The sequence below is a fragment of the Octopus sinensis genome, unplaced genomic scaffold (assembly GCF_006345805.1).
Source record: "Octopus sinensis unplaced genomic scaffold, ASM634580v1 Contig18646_ERROPOS355361, whole genome shotgun sequence".
NCBI lineage: Eukaryota > Metazoa > Mollusca > Cephalopoda > Octopoda > Octopodidae > Octopus > Octopus sinensis.
Window position 1 is genome coordinate 137,501 of NW_021835960.1, and position 23,896 is coordinate 161,396.

At 34.4% G+C, this 23,896-nt stretch overlaps 1 protein-coding gene across 5 annotated transcripts in view; it reads left to right on the forward strand.

Annotated features, from left to right (window-relative positions):
* Positions 1–23,896, forward strand: part of LOC115231488 (tyrosine-protein kinase Fer-like) — a 63,793-nt gene that overhangs the window by 23,841 nt on the left and 16,056 nt on the right. For 2 of the 5 annotated variants that reach the window (XM_029801503.2, XM_029801505.2), the window contains 3 exons: positions 4,763–4,966; positions 17,416–17,613; positions 20,403–20,600. In XM_029801503.2, coding sequence (XP_029657363.2) covers positions 4,763–4,966; positions 17,416–17,613; positions 20,403–20,600 — 600 coding nt within the window. The remainder of the gene's footprint in view (positions 1–4,762; positions 4,967–17,415; positions 17,614–20,402; positions 20,601–23,896) is intronic. The other 3 variants (XM_029801507.2, XM_036500105.1, XM_029801506.2) reach the window with 2 other exon arrangements.

Sequence of the window (23,896 nt, forward strand, 5' to 3'; positions counted from 1 at the left end):
TGAATGTATGTTAGAAAACTGTAACCAATACTGCTATTGTTCACATATTGTGATAGAAATATAAATAAATAACCTTAGCCATCATTGCTTGGGCTTGTAAACAATCAATCAAAACTATACTAGTGCCATTTGTATGTCCAACATTCTGGATAGGAAAACGTGAGATTGAAAACAGTTTATTTATTTATTTATTCGATGAGTCACTACTGTTTAATCTTTATTGTAGCCATACAGTGCTAAAATTTAGAATTTCACATTTGTGATTCTCTTTTTTTAACCCTTTTATCGCTATATCCCGGTTGAAATTCTATATATTGAATAAAATATGAAAATATTTTGAGGAACATAGATTAAATGACTCTATAGAAACTAATGTGCAACCAAAGAATAGATGTAAATTCTTGGTTTCTTTTGCATATACAGAAGCAGATGGCATTTTACTGAGTTTTTTTTTTTTTTTCCAGAATTTTCTTGTCTTTAATTTTTATTTTCTATCTTTTTTCTCTCTTTCTCTCTCCCCTTTAGCAGCTCAATTTTTAAGGAATTACTGGAATGGTGCATCAATTTATTTATCGTATTTTAACATGTATAAGGAACCCTTTTTTGTCAAAGATTAGATTTAAAAAATATAAGAGTTTCTCATACATGGATAGTATTATAATCCCTTACAAAACCTTTTTTTCCAAATTTTAAAACCCTGTAATTAGGGGGTTCCTTATACATGTTAAAATATGGTAATTTTTATTCTTTCTGCCACAGAAAATTTCATGCTATGACCGTTTTCTCAAAAGAAAGCATTGTCTGCAAGTGTGCATGTGAATCATTTTTTAGATGAAGGTTTTGTCTCTTCCGAAATACTGCACGAAGCTGCAGTTGATTCACTACAACAATATTACTGCTGCATTTGATAATATTTATTTTTTTTCAGATATAATCTCTATTTTGCATTATTAGGTCATCAAGTGTGTATCTGATGTACATAGCATGTATTGCGTAGTTTTATAATGTTTGTACTAATACATTAACAAGTATGTGTGTGTGTGTGAGTGTTGTATGGATGCAGCATGGCCACATAGTTCAAATGTTTGCTTCATAATCAAGTGCCTTTATTACCAAAAAAAAAAAAAGGAGAATGCTCTGAGTTTTCATCTACTTAGAAATGTAGGGATATTAAGAGAGAGAGGTGCAATTCTTAGTAGTACTAATTTAGCTAGCTTTGTGTTCCATTGTGTGTTTGTATATGTGTGTGTACATGTGTGTGCATGCACACACACACACATAAGATCTGTGGGTAAAAAAGTCCCTGACTTGAAAACAAGTCAGAGTTGGCAACATATCCATCCATAAAATCCAACTTCAAAATCAATTCTCATCCAAATTATACTTGGATGGAAAAACGAATGTTAAAAATGTTAAATGAGCCAAAAAAAAAAAACCCAGGTCACACACATAAACAAACACACAAAGAATATAGAACAACTTCAAAGTGCTCAATACACATTTGTGTTACTGGGTGTAGATTCTAACATATGGATGTATAGCTGACTAAACCATGGAAACCAAATCAAAATGTCTTGCTAGTTTTTAGTAGTTCCGTAGTATCATTTAAATATTCCTAAATTTTAGTTAAAATGAGTGACTAGTAGTGCAATGTTTTTTGTTGGGTGCTTTTTTTAAAATTTTGGTTTTTTATATAATTTATTCAGAAAAGGAATAGCAACATCCATGACCTTTTTCCTGGGTTTTACTTCCCTGTCCACTTCTGTTGTTGTGATAATGGTTTTAGCTCTTCAGAACTAACTCCCTAAACTGGCCCTTCTCTAGACCAGTGGTTCTCAACAGATGTTCATATGACATTGTGGGTCTCAGCTGGGGTCCATAAGATTGTTGGTGTCCATGTAACAAAATAGTAAATTGGGGATCACAATAGTATTTTAAGGACCCCTGCAAAAAATTTTGCTTTAGATGTATGCATTGGTATGTGTTGCAAGAAAAAACTAGGTTTCTTTCTCTAACATTTTACATAGTTCAACTTAGATGAGTTAATTCGGGAAAAACAAAAGAAAAATTTTTGACTGGCTATGAGGTTCCACCAGAATAAATTGTAATCAAAGGGGTCCTTAGATAAAATAAAAAATGGTTGAGAATCCTTGCTGTAGACCCTGCACTGTACATTTTTTGAAACTCCTTTTTTAATGGCTTAGTCAGTGGAAAAAGAGCAGTGTTGATGATCCTGGTGGGACCAAAGAAAGACATTATCCTTAGACTGGAGACCTACCCTGTTTACTTGCAACAATCATTCAGGGAGTTAAAGCAGGTGACAGATGAAGTCTATTGTCCTAAAACAAGAATGGGCCTACTGACAGGCCTCCACATACTTTATGGTTGTAAAATTTGCCCTACAAAACTGTGGTTGCTTTGATGCTATGCTAGAAGGCATTTGTCCAAATTGTGGCATCATGAGATTGAATTCAAACCCATGCACTTGTGGAGCAAACTTCTTAACTCCGCGGCAGTGTTTGCACTTGATAATATCTGCCTGGATTGCAATATACTCTGCCCTCATTTTCCTTGTGGGTGATGATTTACAGAAGTTCAAATTGAAACATAATCACATCAGTCTCTAGAAGACTTAATATTATTATTTAAATATTTTTAGTGTAAGAAATCTTCTTCTTCTTCATCATCATCATAATAATAATAAATTGTAAGGTGGTAAGCTGGCAGAATCATTAGCACTCTGGGGAAAATGCTTAGCAGTATTTCATCTGTCCTTATGTTGTGCATTCAAATTCCACTGAGGTTGACTTTGCCTTTCATCCTTTCGGGGGTCAATAAAATAAGTACCAGTTGAACACTGGGGTCAATGTAATGACTTACCCCTCCCCCCAAAATTACTGGCCTTGTGCTAAAATTTCAAACCATTTTTATTATTATTATTATTATTATTATTATTATTATTATTATTATTATTATTATCATTATTATTTTAATTATTGAGTGAGAGAGCAGTGCATGCCATCAAAGTGACACTGGGGTAAAATATACAAAGCCCAGTATACCCATCATGACTACCCATCTGATAAGGGTACACCAGGCACATGCATCACAGCCAAATATGTGTAACATGGTAATCTCATATCAAGATAAACAGTGCATGACCTTGCAGGTGGGGCCCAGTTAGAATTTTCTTCTGGTCGAGTAACCCATCCCGCTCAAGAGGTCCCTGAATAAGGGTTGTTTAAGGATGTTGAATGAAACACCCATTTTTCCAGAAGTGAATTATTCAAACTTCTAAGAATTCCTTCCAGCACACGGCTATGATGCTCCCCAACTACTTCTGCTCGTGATCAAAGATGCACATATCGTCAGCCACTAAGGGCCATGCTCAACTGGTCATGGTCAAACAACTGAGAAACAAATCTGTGGTATTGATCAGAATATTTGCTACAGCCCATCTTTTATACCAAGACAAAACAATGTACATGATAACATTTACAATCAGTTAAGATCAGCAGCCACGAGAGCCATGCATCAGGGCATTTATTATTATTATTGTTATTATAAAAATTGTAAGGTTGCAAGCTGGCAGAATCATTAGCAGGCCAGGTAAAATACTTAGTGGCATACATCCAATTGTACATTCTGAGTTCCAATTTTGCCAGGGTTGATTTTGCCTTTCATCTTTCTGGGGTCAATAAAATATGTACCGGTTGAGTTCTGGGTCAATGTAATCAACTTACCCCCTCCCCCGAAATTGCTGGCCTTGTGCCAAAATTTGAAGCCATTATTATTTTAAATTGTAATGGGAGTATAGGGGATTGATCAAATTATAAGAATAGTGGACAACATACCTTACTGTATTCATTCCGTCTCTTTCCTTTCTGGGTTCAGATTCTGCTGAGGTCAACTTTAATTCTCTTGGCGTCAGTAAAATATAATACCAATGAAATACTGAGGTAGATTTCATCAACTGGTCCCCTCTTCACAGTTTTTGCCTATGTTAGAAATAATTATTAATTGCAAAAGATTGTGGATGTTAAAAGTAGGAGAATGCCAGATCAAATTTTTTGTGGTGGTTACTTGTCTTTTTATTACATGATTTCATGTCTCAATGACGCTGACAATGTTCTTTTTTTTTTTTTTTGTCCCTAGGGTAGCGATAAATAATATTAATCAAATACTGAGAGAAATAATATTAATAATAATTATTATCATTGTTATTGTTAAGGTGGCAAGCTGGCAGAATTGTTAGCACGCCGGACAAAATGCTGCTAAGCATTTCATCTGTCTTTACATTCTGAGTTCAAATGCTACCAAGGTCAACTTTGCCTTTCATCCTTTTACGGTTGATAAAATAAGTACCAGTTGAGCACTGGGGATCAATGTGCTAGGCTTACTCCCTCCCCTGAAATCCTGGCCTTGTGCCAAATTTGAGACCAATATTTTTATTAGTATCGTTAACAATTTCTTTAATATATTCACTGATTGATATTTTTTATTTGTCACAATAATTATTTTAATTTAGACTCTTTTTCTAACCTTCAGAGATCAGGAAATTCTTTCCATTTATATTTTTTGTTTTTGCATTATGATTAATCATGCTTTTAACTTAACACAGCCTTCCAGGGAAAAAAAAAGAAAGAAAAGCCACATACTATTTTTAGTATGTTGAATGCTTATTCAAAAATCAAGTGAGAAAGTCTATTCTATAGATTCCTTTTTAAATGAAAGCTTAATTTCGCTGCTCTCACATGTTCAGGATGGCACTTCAATGGTATCAGCAAGTTCTTCACAAACAAAAGCCAGATGGAATATAACAAATATTTTCAAAAGTCTTGGTGGTAACGTGATTTCCACACCATCTCCAGATAACACTGAGAGCAAACAAAACCAAAACCAAAACCAGAAACAGAACTATGAAGAACAGTTTGATGTTAAGGGTGTTGAAGAATACAATGGAGAGGTGAGATTTCTATTTAAAACCAAACCTTTTTCGAACTAGCTTTTACTGTCTGTCACATCACAATTGTTTCCATTTTGGTTGTTTCTTCTATTTATTTCAATTTAATTATTTTAAAATTATTTCTTTATATATTAGTTATTCTCTCATTAATGTCAAGTTCACGAGGATCCAGTATTTTAGCCTTTGTTTTCGTTTTTGATTGGAGTCATTTTATTTCATTTACACTGTTATAAAGATGTCTTGGGAAAGCACTTAAATATTTCAATCATTTTTGGGGAAAAAATTTTTTTAAATCTCCAGTTTTGGATCCATTTGAGAATGTAATGATTTCTTTTACATATAAAGGGTTTCTTTTTTTTTCTGTTCTAAACATGCATGAAACTATAATGAGTCTATCTGAAAACATATATTTGGTTTAAAAAATTAATTATGATTAATTATCTGTATTTAAGAACAGTGCTTTAAGCAAATGTCTTGACTGAGTCAAATAAAGATGCAGTCTTTATTTATTAAGCTGTGACACCTGTTATTCTTGTTTAGCTATGATTGAATAGAACTATAATCAAAGGCATTCCAAACACGACCATTTTGTCTTTCTAGATGTTTCCAGGATTACATAATTTGATTATCCTTTCCAGAATATAATTTGGGGCAGATATGGCTACTATTTATAATAGGTTGACTATGTACAAACTTCCTTGTTGTTGGCTCATAAGGCGTGTTTGGAGTTCATCATTGTTATCATCAAATTATATCATAACAAGGAACTTTGCATTGTACAAGTCTATTGCCAAAGAATGCAGAAAAGTTGTTTAAAAAAAAGTTTGAAAAGAAAAATGGTGATGGTGGTGGTGGTTGCCGCCGTCGTCGTCATGGTTGTGGTGGTAGTCATTGTAGTAGTTGTTTCCTGCTAGTATCAGAGTACAATTTATGGAGGGGGGACCGTTTAAAAATGCCCTCATCCCATTTTAAGCTATTTGACATTATATGCTTTTTCTGGTGGAAAGAGGATTGGTAGAATCAACTGAATGAGAGATAAAATGCCCTCTGGCATTTGGATGCATAGTTTTACGTTCTGAGTTCAAACTCTGTTGAGGTCAACTTTACCTTTCATCCTTCAGAGTAGGGAAACAGGTTTGATAAAATAAATACCCGTTGAGGGCTGATGTCAATGTAATCATCTTTACTTGTTCCTCACAGTTTAGGCCTTGTAATTTTGTTTGTAACTAATATTAGATACTTCGGAACAAATAAATGTAGTATGATTAATATATTCCGGCTTTATCCCATTCAAATATGGAATAAACTGGTTTGCTGTAAGGAAGAGAAATTATGTAGCATTTTAAGCAATGCTCTTCATTTATTATAACCTCTCACCCATCCCACCCCCTGATGAGGTGGGTACTGTCTTGTGGCCCAAAATCTATAGGTTGTATTAATTTAATCAACATCCTTAGGTCATTTTGCATATTGTGTCTCCATTTAAAGTATGGTCAGAAGATATGTCTGTTAATTGAATAGACAAAGCTATATCCAAACTCACTTTCTATATAAACCTTCACTTTTATTTAGGTATTCATTATGTGGACATCATACATTCGGTGGTGAATGGATAGTTTTTGATTATATGATTGTAGTCGCTTGTAGTCCAAGGAAGACAGTCCTACAATTTCTTTCTATAGTCCTGCACGAATAATTTGTTTACAGTGATCAAAATTTTGTGTGATATAAGCTCACTTCCCCTCATCAAATTAACATTGCCTGAACAGGTGTATGGTGTACCACATGTCAGATGTTGAAGTGATTATAGAGTGGCATGAGATGTAGTGCTTTGCTCAAGAACACAATGCACCACATAGTTCAAGAGTTGAAACCACAGTCTCATGATTGTGGGTACAAACACCGTAACCACTAGGCCATGTACACTCACTTTTGACTTTTATGTATAGTGAATAGCTTTAGATAATATCTTTCCAGTTACTGTCCACATAATACCTCTTATAAGCTGTATCACAAACCAACACTGAAGGATGTATTTGTTCACTTTAAATAAATTGAAGCCAAATCCCCCTCAAATCACACCATTGCTTACTTAAGCTCTTCTCTTTGCTCTTTATGGAGCATAGGCTTTCTATGACTTTTCCCCACTATTCTCACCTCTGAGTTGTCAGAGCCACTTACTCAGTGTGGGTGAGGGGCACCATATTTTCCATGAGGGAAGGCCTTTCTCTCCCAGGTCTTGTTGGTTTTGAATTGTAATCAATGGTTCTGTAATCTGGCTTTTTTTGTGTAAGTGGGGCTGATGACTTTATTGCAAACCTTTTTTGGGGTGGGGGGGTGGGGAAGGTGATCCTTATAAGTCTGGCCTCTATTATTTGATTTGTCTAGCATAGAAGGCCCTACTAGGAGCTTGTGATCTGTTGGCATAGCTCTCAGAGTGACTGAGGAACATAAGCCACCACACTGCAACAAGAACTAAACCTTGTGGTGGCAAATCATATCATACTGTCTTTAAAAAAAAAGTGTCAAGGGGGCACAACACATTTGATAATGTAATCCTAGATATACTATGTCTCAGAAAGAAAAAAACTAGATGGTCATGACTGGAATGCCTTTGGTCTTCAGATTTTACAATTAGGGTTGACCTATTAAACAGAAACAGTCTGTATCAAATTGACATTTGTAAGCTGTGTATAATAATTTTCCATCTCTTACTAGTGTCTGTTAATGTTTTAGTCATTGACTGTATCTATCTATCCAGTCAATGTCTGTGAGTCTTTCCCATCCAATTGATGGCATGAAGACTGTGGTTATCAGGAGAATTCCTGTCAGTTGAAGAAGGAATTCGAGTTGGAGTCATTTTGAAACATACTTATTCATTAGTACCAAGATCTGCCAACATATGGTTTGGTGATCATCTCTTTAAGTATCTTCATAACTCTGGTTTTTGTTTTTTTAATCCTAAATACTATATTATAAATACATACACACACACACACACACACACACACAACATATATATATATATATATATATATATATATATATATATATCTGTCTATGTAAATCTACATGCATTCATATGTGTAAAAAGATGCATAAACAATTCTATATCCCATTTTTTGTGTTCCTTGCAAAGTCATTCCCTTTTTATATTCCCATTTTGCTCAGATGCAACTATTTAAGAATACTTATTTCACCGAGTTAACAAGAGTTGAAACAAACACGCATTAAACACACACACAGACATACATACATACATACATGCATATGAAGGCTCTGTTTTCTAACTGCACATGTTTAGTGGTGAAAATGATGAAGAGAACCACTCATTAAGCGCATATCACAGACATATTAGAATACCACCTCAACCTAAATGTTGTAACTTATGAATCAGCTGTAGGATTGGGTTTTAAATTACACTGCACACAAAGTATTGAATGACCTGACAAGCATTACCAATGCAAGGAGGGAGTTGGAGAAGGCACATAATTAAATTTACAGATTTAAATCTATAAAAAAAAAATGTCAGAGACACTGAACATTAATTGCTATTTTTTGTTTGTTTTTTTATTTTTATTCACATTCTTCTTTTATCTTATCTTCTTCTTCACTATTACATTGTTATATTGCATCATCTGTCGTTTGACTCAAGAATGATGCCTCTGGGTGGTTTATTGTTGTTATTATTGTTGCACTGCAACTATATATGTGATTATTGTTATTTTTGCTTCGCTGCCAATGTGGTGTTTTTCTTTTTCTTTTTTTTTTTTTTGTACTACCTCAGACTTAGCAACTGGGTTGGTTTTTTTTTTTTTTTTTCAGGTCACACACATAGTCTAAGTGTGGAGTCATATTGTTTGTTTAGTTAGAAAGAACAATTTTGGCATTTGATATAGTTTTACCCCCTTTTTTTTTCCCTCCCCATCTCTCATTCTCTCCATCTCATCTGAATGAGATTTCCCTAGTATTTCCTAATTTTAAGACAAAAATGATGAGAGATGAAAAATAAAATTAAAAAAATTTTTTTATATTTTGTGGGAAAATTTCTATGAGCCATTGTTAGAACAGAAGTGTTAACTTGATAAATGGAAGGGATTAAGAAAAATATTATATTATGGAAGGTTTTTTTTTTTTTGTTTCTTTGTTTTATTGGATTAGGGTTAGATTTCACTCTGATGATTAAAATTTGATTTTTGTTCCTCTTTGTTTCAAAGGATTTTGTTATTTTACCTTTCCCTCTCACTCATTAATCGAGTTAATTTGATAAACAGTTAAGTCTTTTCAAATCTTACGTGAAATGTATGGTGGAAATTTTAGAGCGAGTGATAGAAATTCCTTGTAAGCTTACAGCTTTGTTGGAAGTGTTCACTGTAAAGTCTCGTTAATAAATAAACAAGGTGTCATATATATGATACTTTGTGGAATTAATGTTGTTCTTTCTCTCTCTTTTAATTCATGATTCTCATTCTCTCTCTCTCTCTCTTTCTCTCTCGTGCTCTCTGTGTTGAAATCTTGACCTTCTCAACAACTGCACGTGTAATTGATTGTTGCAGCATGCATATAAACTAGCATGGAATCCGTTTCCGAAGCATGTATTCACTTCAGCATTGTGCTTGCATGTTTTCCTTCAAATTCTAATTGAAAATAATAATCTTTAATACATTCTTTTCTCTTTGATTCATTTGAATTTTTTTTTTCTTTTTCTTTTAAATTTCTATAGGCAGTTTAGCTGCAATTTTTTTTTTTTTTTTCTGCAAAAACAAATTTCGGTTTTAGTATTTGCCTAAATCTTTAGTTCTTACTGGCAAATTTGTATTCTTACTTTACTTTAATTTCTTTTTTTATTTTATTTTCTATATCTTGTATTCATTCATATGCTTTCTTTATAATCTCTTTCTCTCTGAAATTCTTTCCTTTCTTTTGCCACATTCACACATACACAGATATGTACATAACAAACACAAGATTAATACATAACTCACACATACACATTCTTCATCTTAAGAAACTGTAATTGAAATACATCTCATAGTGCTGCACCAGAAATCTTTCCCCCATTAGTTTTGTTAGATCCTTAATATCACAATGTGTGTCTTTGCCAACAACATCAATGCAGAAGTTTCCAAAATTTAACATTTGATATAGTGTGTTGTTAAGTATGATAGTAGTGGCCAGCAAAGCCTACTCTGTTTTGAGCAACAATAGTAGAGGTAGGAATAATGTATCCGAGTGCCTGTGTGGTAAGTAGCTTGCTTACCAACCACATGGTTCTGGGTTCAGTCCCACTGCGTGGAACCTTGAGCAAGTGTCTTCCACTATAGCCTTGGGCCTACCAAAGCCTTGTGAGTGGATTTGGTAGACAGAAACTGAAAGAAGCCCATCGTATATGGGTATGTGTGTGTGTATGTTTGTGTGTCTGTGTTTGTCCCCCCAACATTGCTTGGCAACCGATGCTGGTGTGTTTATGTCCCTGTAACTTAGCGGTTTGGCAAAAGAGACCGATAGAATAAGTACTAGGCATACAAAGAATAAGTCCTGGGGTCGATTTGCTCGACTAAAGGCGGTACTCAGCATGGTCGCAGTCAAATGACTGAAACAAGTAAAAGAGTAAAATCTCTCTGGTCTTGTGCTTATGCCATGAGATGTTTTTAAGCCATCATGAGAAGCATTGTATATGTATCTTGAAAGTGATCATGAAGCTTTTTTTTCTGTCCAAGTTTCAGCTTCATTGAAAAGAATGCTTCCTACACATGTTGGGAAGAAAGCAAATCTTGCTCACTTCGGAATACATATATTACCATTAGATGGTTTGGAACTTGTTACAGGCTCTTCAGGTTGCTCCCCTGTGTATAAGGAAATCTTTCTAACTGTCAGCAACATAGGAGTCAAAGTATTTGAAAGCACTAACTTCTCTGAACTGTGTGCCTTCATTGCAACAAATTGGCTGGTGGCTTTCATCTTCATTGATGGTCATGCATTCAATTTTCTTTATATTGAGAGACAGACTGACTTTGGTTGCAGTATTCTCAAGGGAGGCTAGCATGTCTTACACATATGTAACTTCCTTGCGCTTCTGTCATCAGGTTAACAAATGACCTGTTGTAACTTGACAAGCACTTGCCACTCTGATTGATCTTGATCACTTCTCAGCTGGTAGTAAATGGGTTGTTTTATGTTATTAGCTCATTGTTTATGTGATCTTCTACACCAACGAATCCTTGGGGTACTACCAAATATGATGGTTCATTAAGGGCTATTGAGAGGCTGATGGTAAATATTGTTAAAATCTAATGTAAATATCAGATTTGTGGGTCATCCAGAGCATATCTTACAATGTTTCAAAATACCGTAGTGTTTTATATTATAACATATCTTAATGATGTAATAAAAATACCCTCTGATCACTGTGGTAATGACGACGACAACACTGATGGTGATGACAATGATGATGATAGTTTTGATGTGCATATGAAGCTAAAATGATGATGATAATGCTGCTGCTAGTTTAGTGTTATATATAATAACATACTTTAGTGTTTATAATAGAAACTCCCTCTATTACAATGGTGGTAATGTTTATGTACATAAGATACTGTACATAAGGTACTCTACAAATATAAACTGTAAAGTAAATGTTTAAAATTTTTTTTATACCTAGCTTAGTCAGAGGAGGAAGGGCTGTGCTCATGGCCGTTTTTCAGGACCACTAGGACTGGTGGGTTGGAAGAAAATTGTTTCTCTTCAGACCAGAAATCTAGCCCCAAATGCTTCCTACAGAATGCACTCTGTCAATGGCACTCAACGACCAAATGGTAGTAGCATTAAACTGGGTGACAGATTAAGTCTAACACATAAGAACATGAACAGTCTCTTAAACAAGCTCACATAATCTCTGTCTTAGAATAAAACTTTTAAACTTCTGAAACTAATTGTAGAAGCATAAATACATTTTATAAGCTATTGCTTCAGTATTTGCTAGAGCAGAAAAAGAATTAGTTTAGCCTCATGAAAGAAATAATAATAATCTTATAGTTACAGAGAATAAAATAACTTCCTAATGACACAGGGGAATCACAATTCTCAGTACCAGATGCAGGGGTCTCAGGTGGGTGTTCATTCCATAAATAGATCAAATTGATTTCTGCATAAACCTATAGCAGCTTATAAAAGCAGTAGCGGTGTTTATCTGTGATATATCCCGAATGTCAGTAAGGTGTGAAAATAGGTGGTAGAAGCCATATGGAAGGTATTTATTAGAATATATAAAAAAAAAATCTATTGTTACTTGAGAACATTATGTAGACCATGAGAAATAATATTTCCAAATATCTATCCTGTTTTAGAATAGCTTTGAAATTGGTAGAGAGCCAGTACATTTATGGCATCTTGTTCCAATACCGCAGTGTTTTGAATTTACATCTTGTCTGGGTTAATTACTTTTTATTATTTCCAGAGCTGTTTATAAAATGTGTACTAATAATACTAGCAATAAGCTAGTGTTAATTCAATTGAATAAGTCTCCACCAACCCTACAAAATTTGCCCTATAATAAAAAGAAATTATTATAGAAATGTACAATGAGCTTGTGCTATTTTCTTGGTGGCAATTGGAAAACTGAAGCAACAATAAAAATTGATTATTCTGTATTATATATACAGGCACAAGTATGAATGTGTGGTAAGAAACTTGCTTACTAACCACATGGTTCCAGGTTCAGTCCTGATGTGTGACACCTTGGGCAAGAGTCTTCTACTATAGCCTTGGGCTGACCAGCACCTTGTGAATAAATATGGTACACAGAAACTGAAAGAAGACTATATACATGTGTGTGTCTTTGTGTTGCAGTTTGCTCCCCCCACTACCACCACCACTGCTTGATAACTGATGTTGTTGTGTTGACATCCCTGTAACTAAGCAGTTCAGCAAAAAAGACTGATAAAATAAGTACCAGGCTTTAAAAAAAAAAGCACTGGAGTTAATTCATTCAACTAAAACTTCTTCAATGTAATGCCCCAGCATGGCCACAGTCTAATGACTGAAGCAAGTTAAAGATAAAAGATAAAAATATTATCTTTGCAAATTTGAACAAGTTCATACACAATGGAGAGACAAGGGTCTTCGTTTCAAGCAAAGCCTTTTGTTGCAGAAAGAAATTATTTGAAATGTTTATGGTAACATTGAAAATAGATTTTTTCTTTGTTCCTCTCCAATGGACCCTCTCTCTGCAACATTCAAACTAATTCATATTTTTGAATGATGTTCACCAACAAGGACCACTATTAGTTTTCTCAAACTCTGAGTTGTATAATAAATTATATACTAACTTCAATATCTTTTGACAGTTTCTCAAAGTGGTTTGAAGGAGAAAATGAGCAGTGCATTCATTTATCATGTATGGTCATAGAACTGGTTCTAAAATAAATAATGGCATCAAATTTTGGCACAAGGGTAGCAATTTTAGTGTAGGGTTAAGTTGATTACATTGACCCCAGTGCTCAACTGGTACTTATTTTATCAACCCTGAAAGGATGAAAAACCAAGTCAACCTAGGCACTTAGCGATATTTCGTCTGTCGTTAGGTCCTGAGTTCAAATTCCGCCGAAGTCGACTTTGCCTTTCATCCTTTCTGGGTCGATAAATTAAGTACCAGTTACGCACTGGGGTCGATGTAATCGACTTAATCCCTTTGTCTGTCCTTGTTTGTCCCCTCTATGTTTAGCTCCTTGTGGGCAATAAAGAAATAAGAATTTGAACTCAGAATATAAAGAGCCAAGAGCCAGAATAAATGCTACTGTGTGCCAGCCATTCTACTAATTTTCTGCCTTACTTTTAGAATAAGGATGACAGAACCAGAATAGATTTCATGGAATAATTGAATAGCTCTTAAATTTATGAAAACAACTACAAACGGATCTAACTGCTTGATAATCTGACCATTACGAACCATACTTTGATTTTGATTTAGCTACAAAAGAGGAAGGAAGGGGTTCAGGCAGTATTTCCTAAGCTTGTCTGAAATCCTTCTATCTACTTTGGTAACTGAATCAAAATATGTTTTTTCTTAGTCACATTATTACTCAATTTGTAGTTCTTTTCATAAATTTAAGAGCTATTCAGTTATTGAGTATCTTCATTGATGAACTAGAAATAGAAAAATAAATGTTAAAATAAACTATTAAAGGCTAGGATAAATAATTATGTGCTTTATATATTTTGATAATTAATTATGGGATTTATATATTTTAATAATTAATTATGGGATTTATATATTTTAGTAATTAAAGTCACCATCATCATCATCACTATCAGTGACATCATTATTTTTATATCCACTCTTCTGTGCTGTCATGGAATGGACAGGACATTTCAGGCAATGGTTTTACAGTTGGCCATTCTTCCTGACAACAACCTTTTTCAGTCATCTCTTACAGTATGCAAGGTTATGGTGTACCTTATCTACACAAAGTGTAAATTATAATAACAACTTGTGGGGTGTGGTCACTAGTTTTAGTGTTTTCAGTGTAATTAACAAAACATTGTTCTCACACAAATATTGGAAACTATTTAGCAAAAGTAAATGTCAGTTCCTTGAACAACAAAAAATAGACCACACTAATCTAGAGAATGTTATTTCCGTAAGATTTTAGTTCATGATGCTATTAATATAGAGATCTACAGATTATGGTTGTTTAGTTATGAAAAAAAAGCTTATTGGTGTCAATATTATTCTCCTGATGAGTTTCAGTACAAATGTGAGTGAATGTGTGTGTGTGTGTGATTAGTGGTGGAGTTGTTGATTTAATAACCTTCAGATTCTCCCACATAAAACTGCAGCAGTAGTAAGTCTAAGAATTCTTTGCTTTGCATTAAAATATCTCCCAATGATTCAGGTTTTTCTCTGGGTGTGTCATTTTGGTAAAAGTTCAAGTTTGTATCAACAGACACATCTAGACATAGGGAATTTAATGGAACCTGTATAGAGATATTTCTTTGTGTTTATGTATATCTATATATATATATATATATATATATATATATATATATATATATATATATATATATATATGTATATATATATATGTATATAGATATATAGATATATATATGCATTTTAAGTTTCCTAGCTTTAATTTATCACCACCTCTTTTAAAATTGGAACAGTTTTCATTTTTGCAGATAAATTCACGAGGAAAAGTAGTAATTTCTTCATAGAGTAATTATCATAATTATTTTTATTGTTATCAATGGATTTTTTTATTTTCTATTTCTCCTTACCTGAATTCCATTACAAAATGTGATTGATGCAACAACTTCATTCATAACTTGGAAGTATTTCAAAGTTGTTACAAAATTTACTGTAGCTGAAAGCTCTTGTTCAGAGCTTCCACTCAACCATGAAATGATGGGCGTATATGTATACAGTCACATACATGCAGACATACACACATATCGTAGTAAATGTATGTATAGGTGTATATGTGTATACACTCTCTTACTCCCCAGATACACATATAAATGAAGATGTAGACATACTATTATCAGGGATACGGTTAGATTGAATAATTGGTGTCTGTGGAGAGAACAATAAAATAGCTAGGTTTAGGTGATGGATATAAAGATAATCTTAACCATTTGATAAATAGGTATTGATAATATAAATACCAGAGTAATGGAGTCAATATGATTTAAGGTTGTATAACTACTGCCCAATGACTGAAAATAGTAAAATAACAAAAACTGAGTGGTAGAAAGAGCTGAACAATGTACTAAGAGTGTTTCAGTCATCTATGTTCCTCCCAATAATGGTTGTGTCTCATATTAATTACAGAATTCATGCGGTACTGTTCCAGCCAGAGAATACCTTCTCTATTTAGGGTGTTCAATATTTCAGGCCAAATTCCTCCCTTTTCAGTGGCCTTGCCACATTTGGGCACTTTAATTACCTATATGACTTCAGCCTCTGTGAAGTTAGCCTTTGTCCCTAGATGCACCTCATGTTTACCAGATTTTATTGTGGCCATATTTACTTAGAAGTAATTATTCTTCTGGGCAGTTCTGAGGTTGTTGGGGCTTACACCTTTAGCCAGTTGTAAAGAAGATGTATTTGAGATTCTCAGCCATAGGCTTTTGTTTCTTGAAGCCTAGAAATATCAGTATTACTCACTTAAAATCGGTTTGTTTACATCCCCATAAATTAGAGGTTCAGCAAAAGAGACTGATAGAGTAAGTGCCAGACTTAAGAAAAGAAGTTCTGGGGTTGATTTATTCAATTGACCCTTCAAGGCATTGCCTCAGCATGGCCGCAGTCCCATGTCTGAAACAAGTAAATGATAAAAGAGTTGCTTGTCATTCTCTCCATCAAAAATGCGATGAATGAGAGATTGACCAATTGGCAAGCTTTAACTAACAGCGGTGTTGTTTACTTAGGATAAAAAAAAGGAGAAAAACCATGTGAAGTAATGTCATTTCATTTTTTCCCTTCTCAAAATAAAGGACTTTGGTTTTAGTCTAAAGAAAGCAATACTTTAAGGATGTTATAATGTAGTGAATTAAGTGAGAAACCATTGAAGCATTAAGTACTTTTTTAAAAGAAAACAGTATTATGGAGATTGTAGATTGACTTGTCTCCTTTACTGCTCTTAATTTATTGATTCTAAAGGTATGAATGGAAGAGGTTTTGGTGCCACTGATATTCTTTGCAAATTCATAAGTCCTTCGGATTTTTATTAAAAGTAGTTAACAGCTAACATTTCAATAGTTAACTTAGAGTTTAATCTTTGCTTTATCCAAAAAGCAATTTTTAGAGCCTCCCTACCAACATACATTACTCTTTCTGTCAGAGGTTTTCACAAAGCTGTAAAAAGCTAATTAACCTGGTAAAATCATTGGAATTCATAAACAATTTTGAATTCAATGGGAAAATATTTTTTTATTTATTTGTGTGAATGGGGAAGAGAGAGAGCGAGAGAGAGAGAGAGAGAGAGAAAGAAGGGTGTGAATGGATGTGACTATCTAATGACAAGACTAATGTCTTCATACTAATCTAACTTTGAAGAAGTAAAGAATTTATGTAGAGGTACACGTTGGCACTACACACCAAACATAACATGAATAACTGTCATTTGGATGTAAAATAGCATAAACATTAATAGCTCTTCCAATCAAACTTCCTTCATATATCTGGACAACACAATTCCCTCTTGTTCCTCCCTTTGCCTTTGTTCCTTGGCTTTCCTCTTTTTCGCTTCTCTTCCTATTTTCCCTTTTCTTTTTCCTTTCCTATGGTTCTTCCCTACCTACCTGCCTCCCTCCTTCCCTCCCTTCTTATTGTCCCTTCTTCCCTCGTTTCTGCTCCTCTACTTTAAACTGTATTTCCTACTATTTTCAAGCTACATGGTTTAAGTATGCATGAAGACAATGATCTGAGGCTTGTTTTTCTTGTCTAGGACAGCTCCTCTTCAGTAGCATCCCTCTCTTCTTATCTGAGAAGGTCACACGTCAATCTTTCCAAGAACACCAACAGCAGTTGGTTGAAAACATTGCATACTACTACCGGCCGAGGTCTGGCTGAGAGAAACAAGTGGGAGTGTTACGAGGAATCAAGTGTGCGGAAAATAAGCCAGGATTTGGGCAATTTTAATGAGGTGAGATATGAGGAAGAGGCTTTGAGATAAAGAAAGATGGTTCATAAGAGATGGTGTCAAAGAACTGTTTTCTATTGTTTGTAACATTTCTGTTGTCTTTTATTCTATGAATGTCACCTAGACGCTTTGATTCTCTTTTCTATATTTCCATTCTGTTTTTTTTCTTTTTCTTTATCTATTCTTTCTTTCAACATCATTATGGATGCTACCACTAAACATTCTTAGTGAATTTCCATTTATAATTCTTTCTTTATTTTTTAGAAACATTCTTTAAAATATTCAACTTGACTTTATTTTCTTTGGAATGATTTTTCTAAGCACTTCCTTTTCTCCCCTTCCCCTCTCTATCTTTTTCACTTTCTCTCTCTTTTTCATCAATTTAGAATTTGATGCCTTTTGTGTTTTATTTCTCAAATTGTTAATTAGTGAGGGATTTTTTTTTAATATCACTGTTTGATTTATATATTTATTCTTTTAAATTTTTTTTGTTCTTCTTTGAAAAAGGATTTTCTCCCTTTAACATAGATTTTTTTTTTTTGCATCCTTAGCACTACACTTTCCCCCTATTGTTTCATAAGATCCAAGACAATTCAGCTTCTCTGCATCTTCCACTTTGCTAATTCTCATTAAAATTTTTTAAAAGAGCAGGAAATTATGAATATCATAAGTACCAGAAATTCAAATTTGAGCAGTCAGTTCACTAAATAAACTTTGTGAAGACTATAAATTTCTGAAACAGATTGCATACTTAACTCTTAAGAATTTTCGTGTAAAACTGCAGTGAATTTGAAATTACAAGAAGCTGTCATAGACCCTTAATTTTTGTACCTAAGAATAAGTTTATAGATTATATAGGCAGTAAATAGTTGAGTAGATTTTTTTTTCATAATAAGATAAACTTCAAATAGCTTTTATAACTTTGTTATATAACTACTATTTTGTTATCCTAATAGATTTCAACATACTAAAAACATTTTATCATTTTTATTGTTGGCACTATCTGTTTTATTAGAAACAAACTGGTATAGTGACAAAAGCAGTGGAGTGCCAGACTGGATCAATTAAAGTACCTAATTTCATCTCAATTCACTCAGAGTTGCTATCTCAGCTGAGCTAACTTTGCTCTTCAGCTCTCCATATCCAATAATATATTAAAAGTTTTCACAACTACATAGCTAATGCCCTTCAAAAAAAAAAACATAAAAATCATTCTACCCTAATTTTCTCCTCCTTCTTAAAATTTGTGGCTTTGTACATCTTAGTAAGAAATCAATATTTTAATTAAATATTTATTCAATGTTTTTCATCTCGATTGTTGATATTGTTAGTAAAATTGTTCTCTATTCTCTCCCAAGAATGTATTCTATTGTTCTCTGCGTTCTCTGAAGACTTCATCTATGTAGTAATGTCTGTGATGTTGAATTGTTCTATGTTTCTATCAACACTCGATCCATATTGTCTGTGATACAGTATTTTTGTGTCTCTACCAACTCTTTATTTGTGCAGTAATGTATATTTATATATTGTAGTTCTGTGTCTCTACTAACACTTTGTGTTATAATGTGTTCTTCTGTGTCACTACCAACATCTAACCTATGTCTCTACAATACCTGTGATATTGTAGATCTATGTCTCTACAAATACTCTATCTGTAGAATTGTGTTGCCTGTGATATTGTCTCTACCAACACTTTGTATATTATTATCTGTGATATTGTACTTTACTGTCTATATCCTTACTCTACGTGTTATAACTATGTTGTCTGTCATAGTTTTTACTGTTCAATGTCTCTACATACATTTTTCCCGACTACTTAATGTCTGTGATATACTACTTTAAGTATATCCCCAAACTCTGTCTACTAATGTTATTTGTGATGTTGTAGTTCTATGCCTAGGTTGTTCTATGCAACATTGTCGTTCTGTGCCTATGTAGTTCTACCAACACTCTACCTGTGTACTAAAATTGTCTCAGATATTGCACTGTTGTTTATCCTCCTGTTCTTCGCCTTTACTTGTTGAGTATTGGGGTTGATACAGCCACACTCAAGACCTGGATTCGATTCTCCTCTATTTGTTTATCAGAATCACTTACACTGTACCATATGGACTGTAGGGGACTACTAACAGTGTCCCTTTCTCCAGAAAAGAAGGATGCAACAAAGGGCTGGCAACTTATTCTCATAGAAAAACCAATACACTACTGGAATCATTCAAGGGCAGTTCAGCACAGAATGGATATAAAGCAAAAGGCCTCCACCAATACTCTACCTGTGTGCTATCATTGTCTGTGACATTGTACTGTTGTGTGATTTTACTAATGCTTTACCTGTGTACTAATGTTGTCTTTGATATTGTACTGTTCCACATCACTACCAAGACTCTACTTGTATACAGGTGTTGTCTGTTCTGTGTCTCTACTAACACTCTACATGTGCACTATTGTTGTCTGTAATATTGTACTGAACCTTTGTCTTTCTCAAGACGACAAGTATACTAATAATGTCTGTGAAATATTTCCACATCTATACCATGACCCTACCTGTGTACTAATGAAGTCAGTGATATTATACTGTACTCTGTCTCTTCCAAGAGACAACAGAACAATCTAATATCACAGACAACATTAATACAGAGATAGACCTGTGTTCAAATGTCTATAATTTTATACTATTCCCCACCAAAGTTGTATCAGTATTCAATTGATATTTTGTGATGTTCAACACCGTTTTCTACCGAGGCTTTGCCAATATATTGGTGTAATATGAAATTTTAATCTTTTCTGTCCAGACTGCACCAGTCAGCCAAAGATTAGAAGATGAAGAATGGTTTCATGGAGTTCTTCCTCGAGAAGAAGTACAGCGTCTTTTAGTCACTGATGGGGATTTCTTAGTTCGTGAAAGTAAGAACAAGAAAACAAATGAAGTTTTGTATGTACTTTCTGTTTACTGGAATGGTCATAGACATTTCATTATTCAAACAAAAGAGGTATGTCTTCATCTGTTCTAATTGAATATTAATCCTTAATGTTAACCATTGTTGCTTTGATACTAAAATTATTCTAATGACTAAATAAAAAGGTGTGTGTGTGTGTGTGTTACGAATCAAAATTTTTATAATGAATATTTATTTAAACACTTTACTTGCATTGTAAATTGGCTGGTGGTAGGAAGGACATTCAGTCATTAAAAACCACAGTAAAAAAGAAAGAATTGAATTTAAAAAAACAGGTGTTCTGTAAGCTGCATTGCTTATGTAGTATTGATATGGGGTAGCGGGACCCTTCAGTCTAATTACAGTAATTTCTCCAGTGCTGGTGCTATGTTAAAATGCACTGAGATAACATTGTAAAGTAGTTGGTCACTGGAAAGGCATCCTACCATTAGAAACATGTCCCCACCCAGAAGGCGGCAAGCTGGCAGAAACGTTAGCACACTGGGCGAAATACTTATCAGTATTTCATCTGCCTTTACGTTCTGAGTTCAAATTCCGCCGAGGTCGGCTTTGCCTTTCATCCTTTCGGGGTCGATAAATTAAGTACCAGTTACGCACTGGGGTCGATATAATCAACTTAATCCCTTTGTCTGTCCTTGTCTGTCCCCTCTGTGTTTAGCCCCTTGTGGGCAATAAAGAAATAAGAAACATGTCTCCACCCTACCAAAAACTGGAATGAACAAAGTAGACATTGACTATGCATGCCACATTGCAAGCAGAGCATCTTGGAGTGCAATAACTGTGAATAAAAATTGGTTGAGGATAAAGGAAAGTCTGTACATTCTACTACAGAAAGCCTCCCTAGTGCTAGTGGGACAATAGAATGTATGTTATGTCCCTTATATCTTCAAGTACCACTCCTGCTGTGGCTGCCGATGATGTAAGCCTCATTTAAATTGATGAAAGGATTATAACTGCAACTTTTTATATTGCAACAATGAAGATAATGTTGATGTTAGTGAAGAAATCTGCAGTTGCTGCTGCAAATAAAATGCATAATAATTTCTTTATTCTTGCTGTTTTGGATAAATTCTCTTCAGACAATGAGCATTGAGAAGAAAACGATGCTTACTTGAGATAAAACAAAAAGGAGGAATGTGTTGAGATAAAACTGTTCTTTGACAACTGAACAAGCTCTTAGAATTAGACAGGGAAGCCATGATTTTTTTTTTTATTTGATTTTTTTTTTATTCATCTTAGATTAGTTGAGGAATTCTATCGACACTAACAAATGGAAGTTTGTAAATCTTTAAAAGAACAAACACAAAAATATATTTCTTTGCTGACTTGGATTGTTTGTTATCTGAAGTAGCATCCATAACACTACATTAGTTATCTGTGCTAATTAATCCTACTCTGCAAAAGAATGGTGAGATACTAAATAAAAAGCACCAAAGCAGCAGGCTAATTGTATTTGTACTCTTTTATGGCTTTTAGTCATTGGAGTACAGTCATGCTGGAGCACCACTTTTAATGGTTTCAGTCAATAATGTCAGCTTCAGTACTTTTATTAATTTCATCAATCACTGTTTATTAGATGGCTATGTCTACCTACTGAGTTATGTGCCTTTAAGAATATAATTACCACACAGACACACATATTTGTGTGCATATGTGTATGTTACACCTGCCATAGAATGAGTATCCTGTATCCTGTTGGTTGTGCTCCTTCCAGGATGGAAGCCACACTCTTCTTCAACAGACTTGTGCTCCCCAACTTCCCTTCATCTCTTTTCCAGGCACTTATTGTAGATTTTACTGGAAAGGTTCAACAAGATGATTCCTTTATGATTAGCACACTCTCTCTTGTCTCCTCTTTTAAAAATTGGGTCTATCACTCTGGATTGCCATTGTTTTGGTGTCTTTCCGGAGATCAAAGCCACCTGGCATACACAGGTCAGTTAGAGAATACCTTCTCTATTTAGCCCTTTTCAGCAGCTTTGCCACATTTGAGCACTTTAATTGGCCTCTATGACTTCAACCTCTGTGGAGTTAGTTTTTGTCCAGCGATACACTTTTGTGTCTACCACAAAATTTTATTGTGATCAGATTTAGAAGATCAGAAAAATATTCTCCACCTCCCAAGAATGTTTATTTCTGTAAAGAGAAGGACCCCTGCTGAGTTCTTAATGGCAGGTATGGAAGAGGGCTTCTTGTTATGAAGTCAATGGGTGGTCTGCCAGTATACATCATTGGTCAATCTAAAGTCAGAGATCAGCTCAACTCCAAAGTCCTCCCATGACTTACCCTTGAACATTTTTACTATCTTGACTGCAACATTTTTGCTTCAGTGTACCACCTGCACAGAAAGACCTGTTTCCAAGCCAAGCTTTGTAAGCCACCTTCTTTGCTTGGATAGCATTTTTTAAGCTTCCTGATTAAACCAAAGTGTTCTTTTACCATCTGGTGTCACATTGAGCAGCCTTTGTCCAAGTATTTTAAAGCCAAAGAAGACATTGCCAAACAAAACAACCTCCACTCCATTTTGAAATCCTCAGCTTGTTCAGGAAGGTCTCTCAGTTTATCTGATTTAATGTCTGTATATTTATTTCTGTTCCTGTTGTCTGCTAGGGCTTCCCACTTTATCCTGTATGTTTCACTAGGAGTACCAGTTTTATGTGTTCTCCCTGTTGTAGATAGTCTCGGGTTGCAGACAACTAGGTGGTGATCAGTTGATTACTCTGTCCCTTTCTTTACATGAATTTGCAACACAGAATCAAAGAAGTCAAAGATGATAACAAAATCTATTAGTGAGCTCTGACCCAAAGTATCTTTATACCAGGTATCACTGTGATATCACCAGATATCACTGTGCTGAAAGAATATGTTCATAATGAAGAGCACATTTCTAGCATAGGAATCTACTAAGTCCTCCTCATTTGCATTGAATTCAGGGTCCTCATTTCTCACAATCATTCCTTTCGATATCTGGTGATTGATGCCAACATGTACAATGAAGTTTCCTTGTAGGACAAATGACTCAGTTTTAACTTCAGCTAAAGCAGTAGTGACCTCATCAAGGAAGGATTTCTATTTGGCTTTGGCCTTACTGTTTGGCGCATATATTTGCAACAGCCATAGCAGACCTTCTTTTAGTCTAAGCTTCCGAAGATAAACTCTCCCACTTAGTGAAATCTATTCCATAACATAAACAAACAGCTGGGTGTCTTGTGGTTATCCTCATTCCTGTCTGTGCAGATATAGCTGGCACCACAACTATAAAGGGATGCTGAAAAATTCCTTGCTTTAAGGCTGTCGTGAAAGGTCTGGCTGGAGGCCCTAAGTTCTGA